General features: G+C 36.4%; 1 protein-coding gene across 1 annotated transcript; it reads left to right on the top strand.

Moving 5' to 3' along the window:
• The first annotated feature begins 1275 nt into the window (after positions 1-1275).
• LOC125867155 (uncharacterized) lies at positions 1276-18078 on the top strand. Its single transcript, XM_049547583.1, has 21 exons — positions 1276-1531; positions 5467-5565; positions 5721-5872; positions 7235-7307; positions 7824-7946; positions 8377-8485; positions 8896-8975; positions 9100-9181; positions 10909-11048; positions 11169-11279; positions 11419-11535; positions 11669-11758; positions 12323-12376; positions 12554-12628; positions 12792-12867; positions 13103-13202; positions 14461-14530; positions 16224-16294; positions 16681-16793; positions 16944-17189; positions 17472-18078. Exons 1-21 carry the CDS (start codon positions 1406-1408, stop codon positions 17819-17821), a joined length of 2457 nt encoding a protein of 818 aa, XP_049403540.1. The 5' UTR covers positions 1276-1405; the 3' UTR covers positions 17822-18078.
• Positions 18079-18473: the final 395 nt, after the last annotated feature.

Genomic DNA, 18473 nt, shown 5'->3' with positions numbered 1-18473 from the left:
TATTGAATAACTCGTATATCTAAGTCATATATATAAGTTTATGAAATAATTTGATTTAATGAGCATATACATTTCTACGCTTTTGTAACTTTACTTATTTTTTTTACACTTACATTGCACGAATATGCTGAATTTTGTAAGAATTTTTGAGTTAAAAATTCAAATTTATAGTTTACATATAAACATAAAGAACTCGGTCAGTTACTTTCCAATAGCAATTGCATAATCTAATTAAGCCAGATGAAATACTCATCCATCATTCTTAAATTAATTTTATACTTGGATCAAATGGGGTATTGTTTATTTATTTATTATTTTTAAGTGATTAAATTTATTTGACACATTTTCTATATAATTAGAATGACTAATAGAAATTTACATGATCAATTTATGTAGCACTTTCGATACCTAGCATGATGTCAACTTTTATAAAATATGTTCTTTCAAATGTGGTAAGTCATTTTATTGTTAAATTTGATCCATTTTTAAATAGATGTCCAATCAGTTTTCGCACAAAATCTTTAAATTTGTGATCCTTATCTATGCTCAATCGCATAAAAAATGCGAAAAACAAACATCAACATATTAATGACAGTATAAAGAATATTTAAGATATTTTTAATTGATGGTATTAAGTAATTTAAATTTATATTTAGTTGAATATAATGTAGTAATTTAACATTTAAGTTAGAAATTTCGTGTTTTTAAGATAATATAAATATAGATTTATATATTTATAATGATCGTATCATAAGCACTTTAAGCCATCCTCAAGAAATGTTTTTAGATACAACTATAAATTACAATTTATCTTGGCTCAACAAGTGCAATATGCCCATGCTTTAGCACTAGTGTTAAGATTCCACAAATATGATCGAAACTTAAATCATTATATTAGATATGCAATTTTAGAAAAACACAACAATTGTAACAAATAATCTACCAACATAGGTTGTGGTGCACTAGTGAGAGTGCTTTACCCATAATCAGAGGTTTCGGGTTCGAGCCTTTAGTAGTGTTTTCATCACTTCGCTTGGGTTTTGTATTAAAAACCCTACAAGAGTTTGAAACCATTAGCTATATCATATGATACATCTAGTCAAATAAATTAGTATTTTTAAGACTATGAATAATACAAATACAAAACTAATAATTTACGCTAAATTATTATGTCGATTTTTTAAAAAAATCTCCCCCTTGTTTATAGTGCTATTAAACTTTTACCTATATAAGAGTTAAAAATTACTGTATATATTTAAATAATCTGCTTACTATGCTTTCGTAGACCGCGAAGCACACAATATCTTAAATCAATTACACTACAGAACTTCCGTAGCGGATCAATCGTCGTTATTTTCCGGTCCCGTCTGTTCGCCGGCGATCGGAGATCGGTGAGATTCTCACGATGCTGAATTTCTTAAAAGGCGTCGTCAGCGGATCTGGAACAGGCCTCAAAGATCTGCCATACAATATCGGTGAACCTTATTCATCTGCTTGGGGCTCTTGGATTCATTACCGTGGCACTTCCAAGGTTCTATTTGTTTTTCCTCTATTTATACACTCGAACTAATGTGATTTCGACGTAGTTTTGATCTCTTTTATGCTACGAGCTTAAAAATTGCTAGCATTTCTGTTTTTTTTTTTAAAAAAAAATTCCTTCCATAGATTGTGTTGTTCGTGTGCAGAGCGTTTGGCCATGAATACAAATTGGAGCCGTTTTTGATTGTTTGGGAGTAATTTGAAGTGAAAAAAAGTAAAAACAGTCTATTGGCTTTTCTCAAATTCCTGAAAATTCTGAAATTTAACTTCAAGTTGAATTTTCCGGAATATCACTGCTAAACGTGTGCTTATTGTTTTGGATTGGGAATTTAGCATAACAATTTTGGCAATTGTCTCAATTGTGCTTATTGTTGATAGTATCTTTAAATATTAGATCGTGTGAGCCAAAGGGTGCGGCCTAGTGGTCTTAGGTTCAAATTTTTGGACAGTAGGTGATTTATTTACATCTATCTTAGCCTTGGTGGACAAAGTTACCTAGTACTTGTTGTTGTACTGATGGGAGGTGGCATGTAATGGTATCTCGTGGAGTTAGTTGAGGTGACGGTTATCAAAACAGTAAAAATATAAGATTGTGTGATGAGGACTTGTTGAGGCAGTGGGATTTGAATTTCACATTCTAAGCGTTCTTCTGGGTAGTACATGGAAGCTTACTTGTTCTATATTTTCTCAATAGTCACTTCAGTATGATAGTTCGTAGAGGTGATTCTATCGTTCAAGGAATGTAGAGAGTTTGAAAAGAGTGTCAATGTGTGCTGTATAGCAATTAGCAATCATGCTGAAGAAGGATGGGCAAATATCAATGATTAAGACCCATTATTCACAATAAGAAGTGACCATTATTCCAGTGGGAAGAATCACAACATAATTGTTGAGGTGCTTTATCATAGACAAAAGAAGGTACTAAACGAGATTGTGTCAACCCCTCAGAATGCATTTGTGGAATAAAGACATACTTAGATGATGAGCCTCCCCCCCCAAACCCAAAAAAAAAGAAGAAAGGAAGGGAAACCAGGAGTACTAAGCCAGACATTGGAAGAGCTTATGATATCATGTGAGCTGAGAAGGTTTACATTTTGTAACAATTAAGATAGCTGCTGGGGATAGGTGGAGGAGGTGAATCAGCTACAGAACATCGATGTCAAAATTCTCTATATAGTAAATGAGAGTCATTTGGCTTCTTTGGTAGTTCCAAAGGACTGATGCGGTGACACGATTTCTCATATACTACATCTTGGTGATGGAAGCATTGAGCAAGATGATATTTGAAGGGTTTTACAACCAGTAATGGGCAGGATATTGACAAGTCTCACACTTACCATTTGCAAATGATAATTCAGTGTCTTCTTTATGCAAATGAATCTCAATTAACATATCTGAGACAAGTGATTACTGTGGTTCCAAGCAGTTTGTGAGAATCAATTTAAAGAGGTGTGAAGTTATCTAGGTCGGAGAGATGCACAACTTCAAACACAACTGTTATATTGCCTAGCTAAGTCATAGGAAGTGTCCTACTGCAATATAACACTTCCTAACCATTTTTGAAGGCATTTTAGGGCTTCATGTTAACTGGCAAAAAAGTTGTCTCCACCCCGTCAATCAAGTGCTTAATATGCAGATCCTAGCAGAGAACGTAGGGTGTCAAGTGGCCTCCCTACTTACTAAAACCTAGGTATGCCTCTTGGGGCAAAGAATAAGGAGTTGGAAGTGTGGAATGAGATTTTGGAGAGAAGTGAGAGGAAACTAGCAATATGGAAAGGTCAATATTTGTCTTTGGGCGGCAAATTAGCATTTATAAAATTAGTCATGGATGGCCAACCTACCTATACGACGAGTCTATTCCCTCTGGCCTCTACCAGGCAACATAAAGAAAAAAACCAATAAGTAAGAAGAGTATTCCTATGGCAGGGCAACCACTAGAAGAAGGGGTACAATCTAGTCAAATGGGATATGGTGATCCTTAGCAAAGAACACGGTGGTCTGGGCATAAAAAAAGCTAGGTGCACACAATGAAAATTTACTGGAGAAATGATTGTGGAGATTTTTTTGTGAAGATATGGGCATATGGCACTTTGGAGGAGATTCATTTCACAGATATGGCTCCAGATATGGGCTCCTAAATAGCTGGATTACTGAGGTGACCGGTACATTTGGGTGTTCTATGTGGAAATAATTAGAAGCTTGTGGCTCTCTTTCAGTAATAACCTGAAGTACACAATTGATAACGGGAAATAGATAAGTCTCTGGAACCAATTCGGGATTGGGGAAGAGAAACTGAAGACTACCTTTCCAGATTTGTACATTTTGAGCTTGCAACAGATGGACAAAGTGGCCCAAATATGGAGTTCTCATTGGTGGAACTTGATTTTTAGGAGGGCCCTAAATGACTGGGAAATACCAGTGTGACTGAATTGATGCAGGTCCTAAATGCTTTCCCAGGAGTAAATGCAGGTCCTGGTTTGCCAATTTTGAAGCGGCACAGTCAGGGGTCCTTTACTGTGAAATCATGCTAAAGGAGACTGAATTACAGTTACACAATGACAACTATCTGGCCTTGGAAACTGATTTGAAAGGTTAATATCCCTCTCAAAGTCTCACGCTTCATCTGGCTGGTGATCAGGAGAGTCTGTTTAACCCACGAAGTACTACAGAGAAGAGGTATGTTCTGTAAATCTGTGAAACATGTTCTTATGTATACTAGGCATAAATTGGGTAATGCCTAGGACCTCCTTTGATTTGCTGAAAATTTGGGAACGGTTGGGGAGAAGAGGATCACAAGAAGACTGGTGGAGGAGCATTCCAACATGTATTTGGGGGACATTATGGAGAGAGAAATGAAAGAGGCCATGATGGAAAAGCCAGCATTCTCCAGAATATCAAGTTGAAGAGCTTTAGGGGTCGTTTGGTAGGGTGTATAAGAATAATGCTAAATAGAGTGTATTAGTAATGCTTGATTTTATTATGCAAAGATTATTTCTTTATGCATTGTTTGATTTTGTGTATTGAAAATAGTATGCATTGCATAATTGTTTTTAAAAATATTTATTTACAAAAATACCCTCTATAAATATGGTGGAAAAGATATAAAAAAGGTTTTGAGGGAAAATTGAGTCTTTAACCATGCTAATGCATGCATTAAAACCCTTGCATTACTAATATATAGAAATCCATTGCATTACTAGCGAAAGCAAGGGGTTTGCCTTCTGGAGCCTGGTGCGGGTTACCTCTCCTATGTGGTTTGCGAGCTATTGCATAGGAGCGGGGGTTTTACCCTGTGCGCACCCAAAGGGTAGCGGCTGCGGGTTTCTCTTGTCATCAAAAAAAAATAAAAATAGAGTGTATAACTAATGATACATAGACTAAAAAAGTGGATCAAACACGGTACTACTAAGATAAAAAGTTAATGCATGCATTATTTTTTCTAATACACTCTGTGAAACGATCCCTTAGTCTTTTGTAATTGTCGTGTAAACAAGGTATAGTGGGTGAGATAGATAGTTTAGTTGATTTCATAGGACAATTGTAAAGTCTCATGTCTAAATTTGGTCTTGATGATACCCCCCGGGGTTGTAAATTCCACCCCATCAGTTTTTACCTGATGGGTTTTTTGGTCTGAATGTACAGTTACCATAATCAAATAAAATAATCAATTGTTTAGTGTTGCCTCTTTTGGAGGTGCTCATTAGAAAGGAAAAATATGTCTTAAATCCTTGATGATGATAATGAAGCACACATTAAGCGAGGGAAAACACGGAGCATGTTTTGAGCCTCGCTTCAGGGCTTAAACGTGCCTTTGACAACACTGCTTAGCAACAACTATGTGCTATTTTGGTGTAATATTCAGTTTTCCAGTATGCAAATTATTTGGTTCACTTTAACCAGTTAATTTTTGGTTCTCTCTTCAAACAGGATGATGGGACTCCTGTGTCAGTATTTGCTCTCTCAGGAAGTAGCACAAATGATGGACATCTAGCTGCTGGCCGGAATGGAGTCAAGAGACTTCGTACAGTAAGCTAATTATTGTTTGTAAATTATGAATTCATTGACACTTCACCTTACCTTACAATCAGAGTGTTACTTCTCATTTTTTTTAGTTTATGGACATGGTTCGTTTCTAATTATTGGACTCCTTGATGCTAATTTCTTCTCCTTATGTTTTTCAGGTTAGGCATCCAAATATTTTGTCATTCCTTCACAGCACTGAAGCTGAAAATTTTGATGGTTCTACTGCCAAAGTTACCATCTATATTGTTACTGAACCTGTCATGCCCCTCTCTGAGAAGCTTAAGGAATTAGGATTAAAAGGTACCCAGAGGTATGAATTTACTGTGGTTCATTAACTTCTTACCATTCTATGCCTAAGATGGACCGATTACATGACTTACCTGAATTACCATAATGGTAGCATGAGTTAATTTTTGAGTAGTTGTTATATCAAAATGCATAATTCCCCCAAACCCTAGCTCAAGTGGCAAAAGGTGGAGGATTTGTGGCTTAGGTAGCAGGTTCAAGCCCCACACCATGCAAAGCGAAGCCCGGTATTTAAGTGGAGAAGGGTAGAGGGGCGGGCCCATTATCCACCGAGTTTAGAAGGCTGTGATTGGTCCAAAGGGCGGGTCACGGACGGATTTCTCGATTATCAAAAATAAAAATGCATAATCTTCAACTTTTAAGCCAATAGTATCTCCTAAGCTTCAAGAGTTTCAACCTGGAACTAATGTGTATTCGTTTTCCTGAATTTGGTATATATAGTTCATTCTAAGGCATCAATTTCATTTCCTTATACGCCCCCCTAGGGCTTCAGTGTAGTGGTAAGAGCATAGCACTTGATGCGTGGGTTAGACACATCTCACGAGCTGGAACTCTGCTGGAGACTAAAGCTTGGTAGTTAGGTGGAGAAAGTGGGGGGAGGTCATTGTACACCAAGTTTTGAACTGTCAGTCAGATGACTGTTGGGGATTTCTTGGTTATAAAAAAGATTTGAACATTGTAGGCTTGAATGGGTAATGTCAAGAACCACAATTCAACTGCTTCAGCATTGGAATAGAAATAGAAAGAGGAGAAAAACGAATTTATGTCGGAACACAATGCCTGTTTGCATCGGGTGAACTGTAGGGAATAAAAAGAATGCTAGATATTATGAAGACAAAGCAAACCCCATACAACAGTTCAAGTCTAATTGTACACTTTTGTTTTTATTTTGGTGCAATGAGGTATTTTGTAAATGAAGCAGAATCAATACTCAGACTCTAAGAATCCCTACAAGATTAGAGAAGGATTCTTCTTTTGGTTTATGCACTCATGTACATATATCAGCACTTGCTCACTGCTGTTGTTATTATACAATTATCTTCTCTAAAAGTAAAAAAGAAATTCTGAAGAACAAAGTGTTTATTGGGGCTTGACACTGGTGTCTAATGATGTTTGGCTGAATAAAAATTGTTGGTTCTCCTCTTGGACTAGGATTACATTTTCAAAACTGTGAGGCATGACAAATCAAATATTTAAAACTTCCAAAAAATGTTATTGTGTCTACTGAGATTAAATTATTGGCCATGCCTACTCAATCTTGGCAATTCCTTCGTGTGTCTTGATAACTTAAGTGTCCTCACACTGAAGCCATGCTGTATAGTGTTGAGAACTACAGTTTATTTTACACCTCATTTGATGGTGGCAGGGACGAGTATTATGCCTGGGGGTTGCATCGAATAGCCAAAGCTGTGAGCTTCTTAAATAACGACTGCAAACTTGTAAGTATGCTTTTGATTAAATTTCATTTGTTCTCCATTTTTACTGAGTGCATCTATTGAAGCTTCTTTAATATTAGTATAAAAATATAATGTCTTGTTGTAGATTTGCTTATTGATGCTTCTTATGAATATCTAAATGGCTGAGCCATATCGATTTTTGGCGTTGCACATAGAAGTTGTGACACATAAGTTGGATCCTTAGTTTCATTATACATTCCTTAATGAATCTGAATGCTGAGCTTGGGCCAAGCATAGCATGAAGCGTATACCTTTAAAGCCTGAAACATTTTCCTTTCATCTGCGGTGAAAGCTTCCATCTACTAGCTATTAAACTAGGGCTGGCCTGAATCTGATCCCTTGACATAATGGTTAGGAGATACTATAGTGTATCTTTTATGTCTATTACTTCTTTCGCCCTGGTATATGTTTGAGGTTATTTTATCTTCTGCTTGCAAACTTTACTGGATCACTGGAATATTTGATGGATTATTTTGAGATGCATTTTTACTAATGCAGGTTCATGGAAATGTTTGTCTGGCTAGTGTTGTTGTTACGCAAACTCTGGACTGGAAACTGCACGCCTTTGATGTTCTTTCTGAGTTTGATGGACACAATGAATCTGCTGTTGGACCAATGCTGGTAAACTATGATTTGGAATTAACTCACTGGCAACATTTCTTTTCACTTCTATACCATACCAAACCTCATTTTGAACTGTGAACAATAGGATGGACAACTAACAGATTTTTATGGATCTCTATAGATGACACTTGAAGAAAAGATAGGAAAAATGAAAACCTACTTTTTGTTTTTCAAGGCTTACAGCATGACAAACTAATTATCCTTGAAACTATTTCTAATGTCCCTTTTAAGCTGAAGATCTGTATTTTCCTTTAGAGGATTCATATAGTCAAGCCCAACTGATTTGGGATTGAGGTGCAGTTGATTGATTTTTGATGCCATTCTCCAGTATCTCATGCTTTACTACTACTTTTCATTTTTCCTTTGTCACGCAACAATAGTTCAAATGTTCAATACAGGTTAATTGTTTATCTTTATCTGTGTGTAGCAATATGATTGGCTTATTGGTGCACAATACAAATCAAAGGAACTGCTGAAGTCCGATTGGACCACAATCAGAAAGTCTCCACCTTGGACTATAGATTCTTGGGGTTTGGGTAGGTCTTTCCTGTGTAACTGTTTTTTCTTTCTTTTTGATTGGTTTAGTTGTAGTCATTATTCAATGGTAATATAGTGATAAGACTAAAAAGTTTGGTTCTCTGTTTTCTGAGGTTTCACTATAATGATATAGATTGCAGTTATGGGCCTTACCATATGTCACTGAGCGCATTAAAATCTAAAATGCTTTAACGTTCAGCATTTCCCCTGCTAATGAAATGATTGCTTTTGCTGTAACTTTTCTCTTAGATATTATCAATGTTGTAATGCTTGAGTATTCATTATGGAATCACCATTTTCTGGATGCAAAATGGTCTGGAGAGCTTTTCGCTAATCTATCAAACGCTCCAGAGTTCTTAAATGTTCTTTTTCAACTGCAAATTAATCTTTTGATGCTGGGAATTGCTAGGCTGTCTTATCTATGAACTGTTTTCTGGCACCAAGTTGAGCAAAACAGAGGACCTGTGCAATACTGCTTCTATTCCAAAGGTATGCTGCAACATCACCGAGTTATTTGCTTCTCTATCACCTGTCTGATTATACTCTTCTTTATCTTCTGGTGGATTTGAAAAATTCATTTCATTTGCAACTGGCTTATTTTCCTGTCTCACAGTCTCTACTTCCAGATTATCAGCGTCTCTTGAGCTCTATGCCCCCTCGCAGGTTGAATTCATCAAAGCTTCTTGAAAATAGTGGTAATGTTTTTTGTTCAATTTTATTGTTTGTACATTAATTAAGTTCTTCTATGGACACTACTTTTCTCCTATTCTACTGTTGAACTGTTGTTTTCTCCTTGAATTTAGTGATTGAGGGTATTTATTTCACTAAGTTCTGGACTTCTTGTAGCAGATGTGAGTTAAATATACGTTTGAAATGTGTTATGTCACCATCTGCCTGTGATCGACGTTTCAAATCCAAGGGTTCGATGCTGAAGTGGGTTTTATTCTCCACAAATAGCTAATCATTAGTCATCATGGATGATTCAGACAAAGCTTTTCAAAGCTGATCTATTTTACAATTTTCTTCTTCCTCCCTAGTTACAACTCATGAACAAGAGGTCATTGTTGCCTCTTTTGAACCAGTTTTATGTGTTGTGATATATTCGTACGAAAGAATGATTGCAGAATTCTATAACACGCTAGTTATGATAGTCTTAACTCCAATTGCTATCTACTTCACTGAAGATAATCATGTCAATTTTCTGTACTTTGCTCGTCATTTTTGGTAGTCTAATTTGGTATACTTACCCCCTCACAAAGGCGTTGCCTTCTATAACTTTATCTTATACCTGGCTACATGTTAGTTTGTCACTTTTGTATTGATGCACCTTTTGGGTGGTCAATCAGGACGGATCAAATCGTAGCCTTTTGGTATAACTAAATGAAAGTAAAATTGCAACATAGATATTCGTGTAATACATATAGATGTCCATTTCCTTGTGTGTATTGTGCATTTCCAAGTTTCTTATTATTGTGTTTTTGATAAGATAATGGATTTCATAGGAGGCATCAAGAAGATGGAAAATTTACAGAGCATAGAAAAGTAAAATACATTGTTAGCTCTATTACAAAAGGCTAATCTAATGTTAAGGAGCTAACAAATTCCAAAAAAGCTTCAGGGGAATTGATAGAGGAAAAAATTCCCCAGCTACAGAGAGTTGTTAAAATGCTAGCCCTGAGAATGTAGCTTGGGGAAGAGGTGCCTTCAAAGCATTTATTTTCTCTATCTGTCCAGACACACCAAAACATGCAAGCAGGGATCATTTTCCATACTTTCCTGATTGATTTTCCGACCTTCCATGAGCTCCAACTAACCAGTCCTTCCTTAATGCTATCTGGCATAACCCAGTTTAGACCAAAAACTGAGATGAACATGTTCCATATGCCTGTGACTGCTGTACACATGAAGCATCTATTGACAATGGGGATTTTCAAACTGATGTGGTTATCTTGGGTGAGGGAGGCTTCATGAAGGGCTAGCTAGCCATTTTGTGGGGGGGGGGGGGGGGNGGGGGGGGTACCTTGGTTTTCCAGATTAACTTCCATGCCCAATAAGTAGCATTTCATTTTGAGCACATAATGAATAGTATGCTCTGAACCTTCTTATGGTTTTATGTCCTCTATGAACCTTAATCTATCTTAACAGATCAAGCCATTTTGACTCATCTTAGTAGAACTCATTATGTGGAGCTAATGCTTGAGTCTCTCTTATTAATCTGATGATGCTGCTTCCATCACTCATTTTTCATGCACATTTATTGTTTTTACTCTTCTAGGATTTTGTAATTATCACTTTACCCTGGATTTATCTAGTCTTGTTTTTCTCTTTTTAACTGACTTGAAGTGATAATATTAATACTCTGTCCAAAATATATCATTCACATGCTGGATCTTCACTAAAGATGCTAATCATGCATTGGCAGAATATTTCCAAAATAAGTTGGTGGAGACCATTCAATTCATGGAAATACTTAATCTCAAGGATAGTGTAGAAAAAGACACTTTCTTCCGTAAGCTTCCAAATCTAGCAGAGCAACTTCCTCGTGAAATTGTGCTGAAGAAGGTAATCCTTTTTTCTTGCATTACAAATTCTAGCGAGTTAGATAAAGCAAATAGTTTTTTTTTTTTCTCAAAATAATTAAATTAATTGTACGAGCAAATCTAATATTTTCTCTTTTTGCAGTTGCTTCCTTTGCTAGCTTCTGCATTAGAATTTGGTTCAGCTGCTGCTCCTGCTTTAACTGCTTTGTTGAAAATGGGTTCTTGGCTTTCAACAGACGAGTTTAGTGTCAAGGTTGAACTCTTTTCTTGCTCTTCCCTTTTCTTTATCCCGAGATTAAGTACGTTTTTCTTCCAGCACAGTGATCACGTCTTCTTTTTGGTGTTTAGTTTCTGTTTTAACTTGTATTTTGAACTGTGGGCATCTATAATAGGTACTGCCTACAATCATAAAACTTTTTGCCTCTAATGATCGGTCCATTAGAGTGGGTCTTCTGCAGCATATCGATCAATATGGGGAGTCATTATCTGCAAAAATTGTTGATGAGCAGGTGTGAAAATATTAGATGAATTACAGCTATAATTTTTCAAGCATACCGTTATACTTATTGAGGGGATACCCTTAGTAATTCAGAATTTTGTAGCACTCGGATGGTATAATTGCCTGATAAAGCTTTTGATCAGGTTTATGCTCATGTGGCTACTGGGTTCTCTGACACATCTGCTTTTCTCCGGGAGTTGACACTTAAATCTATGCTTGTATTGGCTCCTAAGGTGTGTACATCTTGCATATAGGTCCTGCACTTTTATTCTAACATTTGAGAACAAATATCTGGTTAACTGGCCTTGTTGTGCGGCACTTTACTGTATACCTGAACTAGAACATGCCATTGTATTTGATGTTTTGACTTTCCTCTTGGAAGTCTGGTTACTGATGTTCTATATGCATTGGTATTGATTCTTAGCATTGCATGTGATGCTATAGTGCATATTGTTTCTTTGGTTGTTCATCCGTAACGATATCGTGTTTCGTAGTGATTGAGTATGTTGAAGTGTGTGACCGTCTCATTTAAAAGCTTGAGCTGTTATAGAGAGTTTACTTTTATTTACTTAATTATGTCCTTCAACACGCCTCCTCATGTGCAAGCCTAATTCTTTTTTATGAACTAAGCCGTGGAAATTCTTTTTTGATAATGGGTGAAGTGTGTACCATCTCCTCTAAAATCTTAAGCTACTAGAGAGAGTCCACATATATTTATTTAATTATGTGTCTTCAAAAAAGTAGTTCCATAAAGTGCCCTAGTAACAGACTAACGCATTTCCAAAATTTTATTGCAGCTCTCACATCGCACTATATCGGGATCTTTGTTGAAATATCTCTCCAAGCTACAGGTGTGAATCGTACATGCAAAACTAGTAGTTTTCTTGTGTATGATTAATTCTTTGCTTCATAGTGTTTGAAATATCTATCAATCAACAGGGATTTGTCATACTGCAGAACTTATTCCTCTTATCTAGGCTTATTTGTTTGCTCCTTAGGTTTTAATTTTCTATTTATGGTGTAAGTAGGTTGATGAAGAACCGGCAATTAGAACAAACACTACTATATTGCTTGGAAATATTGCTGGCTACCTCAATGAGGGGGTAAGGAACTGTCTTGGTTATCATACCACTCCAGAATTTAATTAAGTTATAATATTTAAATGTCTACTGGATTTTTATTAGTAAAAGAGTTTAAGATAGACCCTATCCTTCTCGATGTGTTTTACTTCTGACATGATAATTAATGGTTTTTTTCTGCCCGTAGACAAGGAAAAGGGTGCTAATAAATGCACTCACTGTTCGTGCCTTGCGTGATACATTTGCTCCTGCCCGAGCAGCAGGTAACACCATATATGCTTTGTATCCAACATTTTCTTACCAGCTAGTGATAATTTTCTTATTTGGTAGTTGGGACTGAGGTGTAGTTATTGTTGTTATAATTATAATTTTCTTGAGTTCAATATTTTCCTGAGATTTTTTATTGATCTTCTTCAAATTCCTGAGTCAGTCTCTGCTTCCTCTTCCCTTTTTTGTTCCTTGTTCTGTAATAATGGATGTTAAATTTTATTTTGGCAGGTATCATGGCTTTGTCTGCTACCAGTTCTTACTACGACGTGACTGAGATTGCAACCCGCATTTTACCTAATATTGTTGTATTTACCATTGATCCAGACAGGTAATCTTCTCTTAAATAGTTGCACTTACTGTTCTTTGAAAACTTGTCCTTGTTAGGAGTTAGGACGTAAGATATCTGATATCACATGGAATCTGTTTATGCTAGTTTTCAGAAGATTTTCTTTCCAGGATCACTTTACATCTATGACTGAATCTCTAGTCAGGGTCAGCTGTATGAATCCTTACTATCCATCTTGCTGCATTTGACCCCATTGCATTCCAATAGTCAAAGGGACACTTTTTGGGATTGCTTTAGCTTCTATAAGAATAAGAAGTTTTTAAGCTTTGCCATTACTAATATATTCACAGTTAAGGAGCTTGCCTTTGCCAAAGAAGTAATGTTCAGCTGGGCTTTTGGAAGACGAAAAAGAAAGATGCACGGCATGGGATGTTGCGCCAGCCTCCACTTGTACTTATGTGGACCATATAGAAAGATAAATTGGAGAGCTTTTGAGGGAATAGAGAAGGATCCTGTATACTTGAGGAATAACCTCTTATCCCCTATTTCTTTTTGGTGCACCCATGAGATCCCAATAAGCATAGAAGATTAGGTGGTGTTTGTAGAAAACCATATATTTTGGCAAGGTTTGTATGTTTTGGTATACTTCTTGTATATGTGGATTTTTTTCTCTTCTTAGTAATGTTTGATTACTTTATTAAAAAAAAAAAAAGGTGTTTGCCTCGGCCCAAATAGATTTATACCTATGCACTTGGAACTCCATGGCTTTAGTTCTCTGTGGCTTTCAAACTTATTCGTTGATAGTAGGCCTCGGTTAGGCTATCGGATAGCTATGATTTTCAGAATCCTCATGGTTGACGGTTTGATAGATGCTTAGACTGACAGATTCAGCTATCAAGCATGCCATGCTAACGGATTCAAACATGATGAGTTCCGTCGCTGTCTGGATGATTTATGTGCATTTCTGTATTGTAAAAATCTTTCAGCAAGTAAGAAATTGCTTGTAGCCATTAGTGAGGTGTAGGTTTTTTTACTTTGTGGAGTATATTGCTCGTCATTGTGTGGAAGTCAACTCAATTTACAGATAGAAGACAGACAATCCTAAATATCTGCCATTTCTAATGTATTTGGAATCTTTCCACTGCCAAAATGGCATCAAAGTTGTCTGCCTGGGCATCATTCATAGTTTCTGAATCAATTTGTTGTTTGGAGCGGATTAATTGTTGTGTTGTTGGAAAACTTTTTATGATTATGTTTGTGCATGTACTCTATCATCACTTGTTTCTTTTCAATGGAACAGTGATGTTCAATCAAAAGCATTCGAAGCAGTTGATCAATTTTTGCAATTAGTCAAGCAGCACCATGAGAAGGTATTTTAGTGTATTCATTTTTATTTTGCACATTAGTTGTCCCAATTTTAGCTTTGAGTTGTAAAGCTTGCCTTTTATGAAGCTGCGTTCAGAGCTTGAGAACAATGGTTTTCTGCTTTTTTGAGTCATAAAACTTGGGGCATTATCCCTGTGGAGACAAAAACACTAGATTTTTCTTCCATCTGTCCAAGCCTTGGTGGACGGAGTTACTTGGTACCTGTACTGGTGGGAGGTTGCAGGTGCCTCGTAGAATTAGTCGAAGAGGTACACGCTTTCTGGACACCACGGTTATAAAGGAACTTGGGCATTATTTCCTTCATGGACCCCTTAAAGAATTATTTCCTAACATCATTGTCTGATATACAACCTGATGCGACAGTTCGGTATATTTGGAACCAACAGGGGTGGATCTTTAATTTCAGGAGCTTTTGAATGGTTGGGAAATCCCTGGAATTGGACCAACACAAAAGATGATAGATTGATATGGCGAAGGCAAAGTAAAGGCCATTACTCAGTGAAGTCATCCTACATAGCTCTTAATAATATTGGGTAACAGTCTGTTGAATGGCATTGGAAATCTGTCTGGAAAGTAAAAGCGCCTTTTAAGGTAGCCGACTATATGGAAAGAAAGAAAGGCAAGGTGTTTTGAAGGAACAAACAGCTCCATACAGAAGATTAAGATGAATTGCCTTGCAAAGAAGATCTTGTACATGATGTGGAGTCATTGTTAGATAGAGTCCGTATAAGAAGAACAAGGACATATTCTCTTGCTTACTTTGAACTGTAATGGTAGCTCGTAGCACAGCCTTTCTGCTTAAGATATATAATATTAGTTACCTTTCTCAAAGAAATACTTGAGGATTGTTTAGCATAAGTGGAAGGAGAAGGTAAATAGAGTATCTTGTGCCCGTTGACATCATAAAACTGGGATTATATGTGGCATGAATATATTCTAGTACGGATAGAAGAAACTGTCTTTCTTCTTGTTAATTCATGTTATCATAAACTGAGCAGGCAGTGGAGTTCTGCCACTTCTTAGGTCCTTCCCGGCTATTAACTTTAAAATTAAGTAGTTTGTCATGAATCTCTCAGGCCTTCGGATACTCAACACTCGTGTATTTTTGTGTCAGATTAGAAATAAACATTTACTTTATCCGGTTTATTTATGTGACAATGTTTGACTGGTATCGGAGACATTAAGAATGAAAGAACTTTTTTTTGAGTTTTGACACAAAAGCTAAATATATTAACATGCCAAAAGTTACGTTACAATTTTGTGATTTTCAACATGCCATGTCATTCTTCTAAGATCATGTCATTACGAGTAAAATGGGAACGTTAATAATTAAAGAGTTCTCAATACGGAGAGGTGTCTATCGCATTGGAATGAACCAAAAAGGAAAACTGACGTTTAAAATCTAAAGGAGGGAGTAAGTTAATCTTTTCTCAAGAAAAAAGAAAAGGAAAGGAGGGAGTACATTCTTTTTCTATTCGTAGTGCAGTGTGCAATTGGGTCGCATATACAACGCACACACGTACACATTAGTTACATGCGTATCAATGTTCTTGTTCATTATGGTGTCATTTCTTCTACCCTCACGTACCTTCCTTGATTCTTTGTACCATTCTTACTTGTGTTTCTTATTCTCTCCCTTGTGCATGTTATACTCATTTCTGTGTTGTCCTCTCTTAGACTTACACTGGAGATACCAGCACCACAAGCATGGGAACTTCATCAATTCCTGGAAACGCGAGTTTGCTAGGGTATGTAAAAAATTGAGCATTTTATGTAGTCATTTTGTTGCTATTGTAAAAGTAATTGCTAGACATTGCATTTGGGCAAGCAGCTGCAACATAATCATTTTATCATCAGTTCCTTATAGAATTTCCCAATTATGCTTTATCTGAACTTGACTATAATTATCTCAAAATTTCTGTTATTTGTCAAGATATGAAAATTTGGACGGTGTTAGTGAAGCATTAAAAATATTTCCATCTCCTAAGTCCTAACTATTACTACGGGAATATTGTCAAGAACTGTTGAAGCATGTATTCGTCACGGTTATGGGAGCTCTGTCATTTAACCTCACTTCTACAGTTTTTATTTCCTGTAATATTTTCAGTAATATTGCCTTATTCTCATATTGCAGTTGGGCTATGAGCTCACTGACCCTTAAAGGCGGTAAATCCTCTGAGCAGGGTTCATATGCTCCAGCTAGCTCAAGCATGCCTCCTACTTCTGCAGTCCCCGATTCTAGCTCAAGTATGCAGCTTACCAATTTATATATTTTGCAATATGCTTCAGGGGTTGGCTGATAATGATAATTTTTATGCTGCTTTGTTCAAATATTAATTATATGCTTATGAAGAATTAACACATCTCCAACTTGATACTGGTTTCTGAATTCAACAGTTGCAGATAGTTCGAGTATAACACCAATTCATGTTAGCTCCAGCACAGATATGACAGATCAGCATGTGCCAGTATCCCCGTCATTAAATGATGGATGGGGAGAACTTGAAAATGGTCTAGAAGGTCTTGACGGTGATAAAGATGGTTGGGACGATATCGAGCCCCAAGAAGAGACAAAACCATCTCCCTTTCTTGCGAATATCCAAGCTGCTCAAAGACGTCCTGTCTCTCAACCAAAACCACAAGGTAATTACAATACCTGTAAACTATGTGTTCCTCTATAGACTTATGCTCTTGGATTGTATTCAGGCAAGTCATAATAATTAAGTTACAAGTATAGCTTAGAGCCACACAGACATAGCAAATTGAAAATTAGATGAGGGCCGATAAACAAGGAGATTCTATACTGCTGAAACTCTTAACCGTATTTTCGTCCATCATTTCTGATGGAAGTGAATTGCCTTGAGTCGCTAATAGCAGTCTCATTTCTACATTGTTTTTTGTTTTCTAATTCTTACAATATTTCAGTTGCTAGTTTACGAGGAAGTATCAAAAATGATGATGAAGACCTGTGGGGATCGGTACCTGCTACTGCTCCTGCTCCAAGAACTAGTTCCCAGCCATCAAGCACTAGATCAAGTAGAACAGTTGATGATGATGAGGACCCATGGGGTGCCATATCTGCCCCGGCACCTTCAACAAAGTCTCTGAGTGTGAAAAAAGGTGGATCACTAGATGATAATGACCCATGGGCTGCTATTGCAGCTCCTGTACCGACTTCTAAAGCTAGATCTTCAATTGGACGAGGACGAGGAAACAAACCTACAGTTCCTAAATTGGGTGCCCAAAGAATAAACCGAACATCGTCTGGAATGTAAATTACACAATCAAGGGTCAACACTGAAAGAAGATTTCATGAGTCACTGTAAAATTTTCCCTCATCAGGTAAGTAAAAGTACCAAAATGAAACAATTGAAAATTGTGTTTGTTTCTAGATTTTTAATTTTTTTTTTGTGGAATTATCTTTTAAGATTCATGGGGGTATGGGTATAATTTTTACCCACTAGTCTAGACACTGTATTCTTTTACACAAAACCATTGATGCAAAATTCTTTGTAGTTCATGAGAGTCGTTATATGCAGTTTCAACATTGAATTTTATAGTTTTCTTTTCTGTTGGCAACTGAATCAGCATTTTCATAATTGAGGACCACCACCACCACCTCTTTCTTTTAAAAAATAAATAATCGATAGTCGCATTCATCTTTAATGCTATCTACGAGTTTGGTATAACGTAGTAACTTTAAAAAATTATCTAATACATACCAATAGTTTACTTTGAACCAAATTAAACAAAAGCAAAAAAAGACCCATAATCCAAAAGCACAGTGTTTGGAGAAGGTTTTGCTTTTTTGTTTTCCTATTTGGTGTCTGATACCTATATTAAAGCTCGATTAAATTCAAATTCATACGGAAGAAGGGTGTTTTACTATCGAATGCTAGAGTGGTTTTGTCCAAAAATAATTTCATG

The sequence above is a fragment of the Solanum stenotomum genome, chromosome 6 (assembly GCF_019186545.1).
Source record: "Solanum stenotomum isolate F172 chromosome 6, ASM1918654v1, whole genome shotgun sequence".
Taxonomy (NCBI): Eukaryota; Viridiplantae; Streptophyta; class Magnoliopsida; order Solanales; family Solanaceae; genus Solanum; species Solanum stenotomum.
Note: the sequence above shows the minus strand (reverse complement) of the source record. Positions and strands in the feature narration are given on the sequence as shown.

Coding starts and splice junctions, on each gene's coding strand:
- LOC125867155 (XM_049547583.1), top strand. CDS start 1,406: ATGCTGAATTTCTTAAAAGGCGTCGTCAGCGGATCTGGAACAGGCCTC. Junction 13,203..14,460: donor TTTACCATTGATCCAGACAG/GTAATCTTCTCT, acceptor TCAATGGAACAG/TGATGTTCAATCAAAAGCAT. Junction 17,190..17,471: donor CTCTCAACCAAAACCACAAG/GTAATTACAATA, acceptor ACAATATTTCAG/TTGCTAGTTTACGAGGAAGT.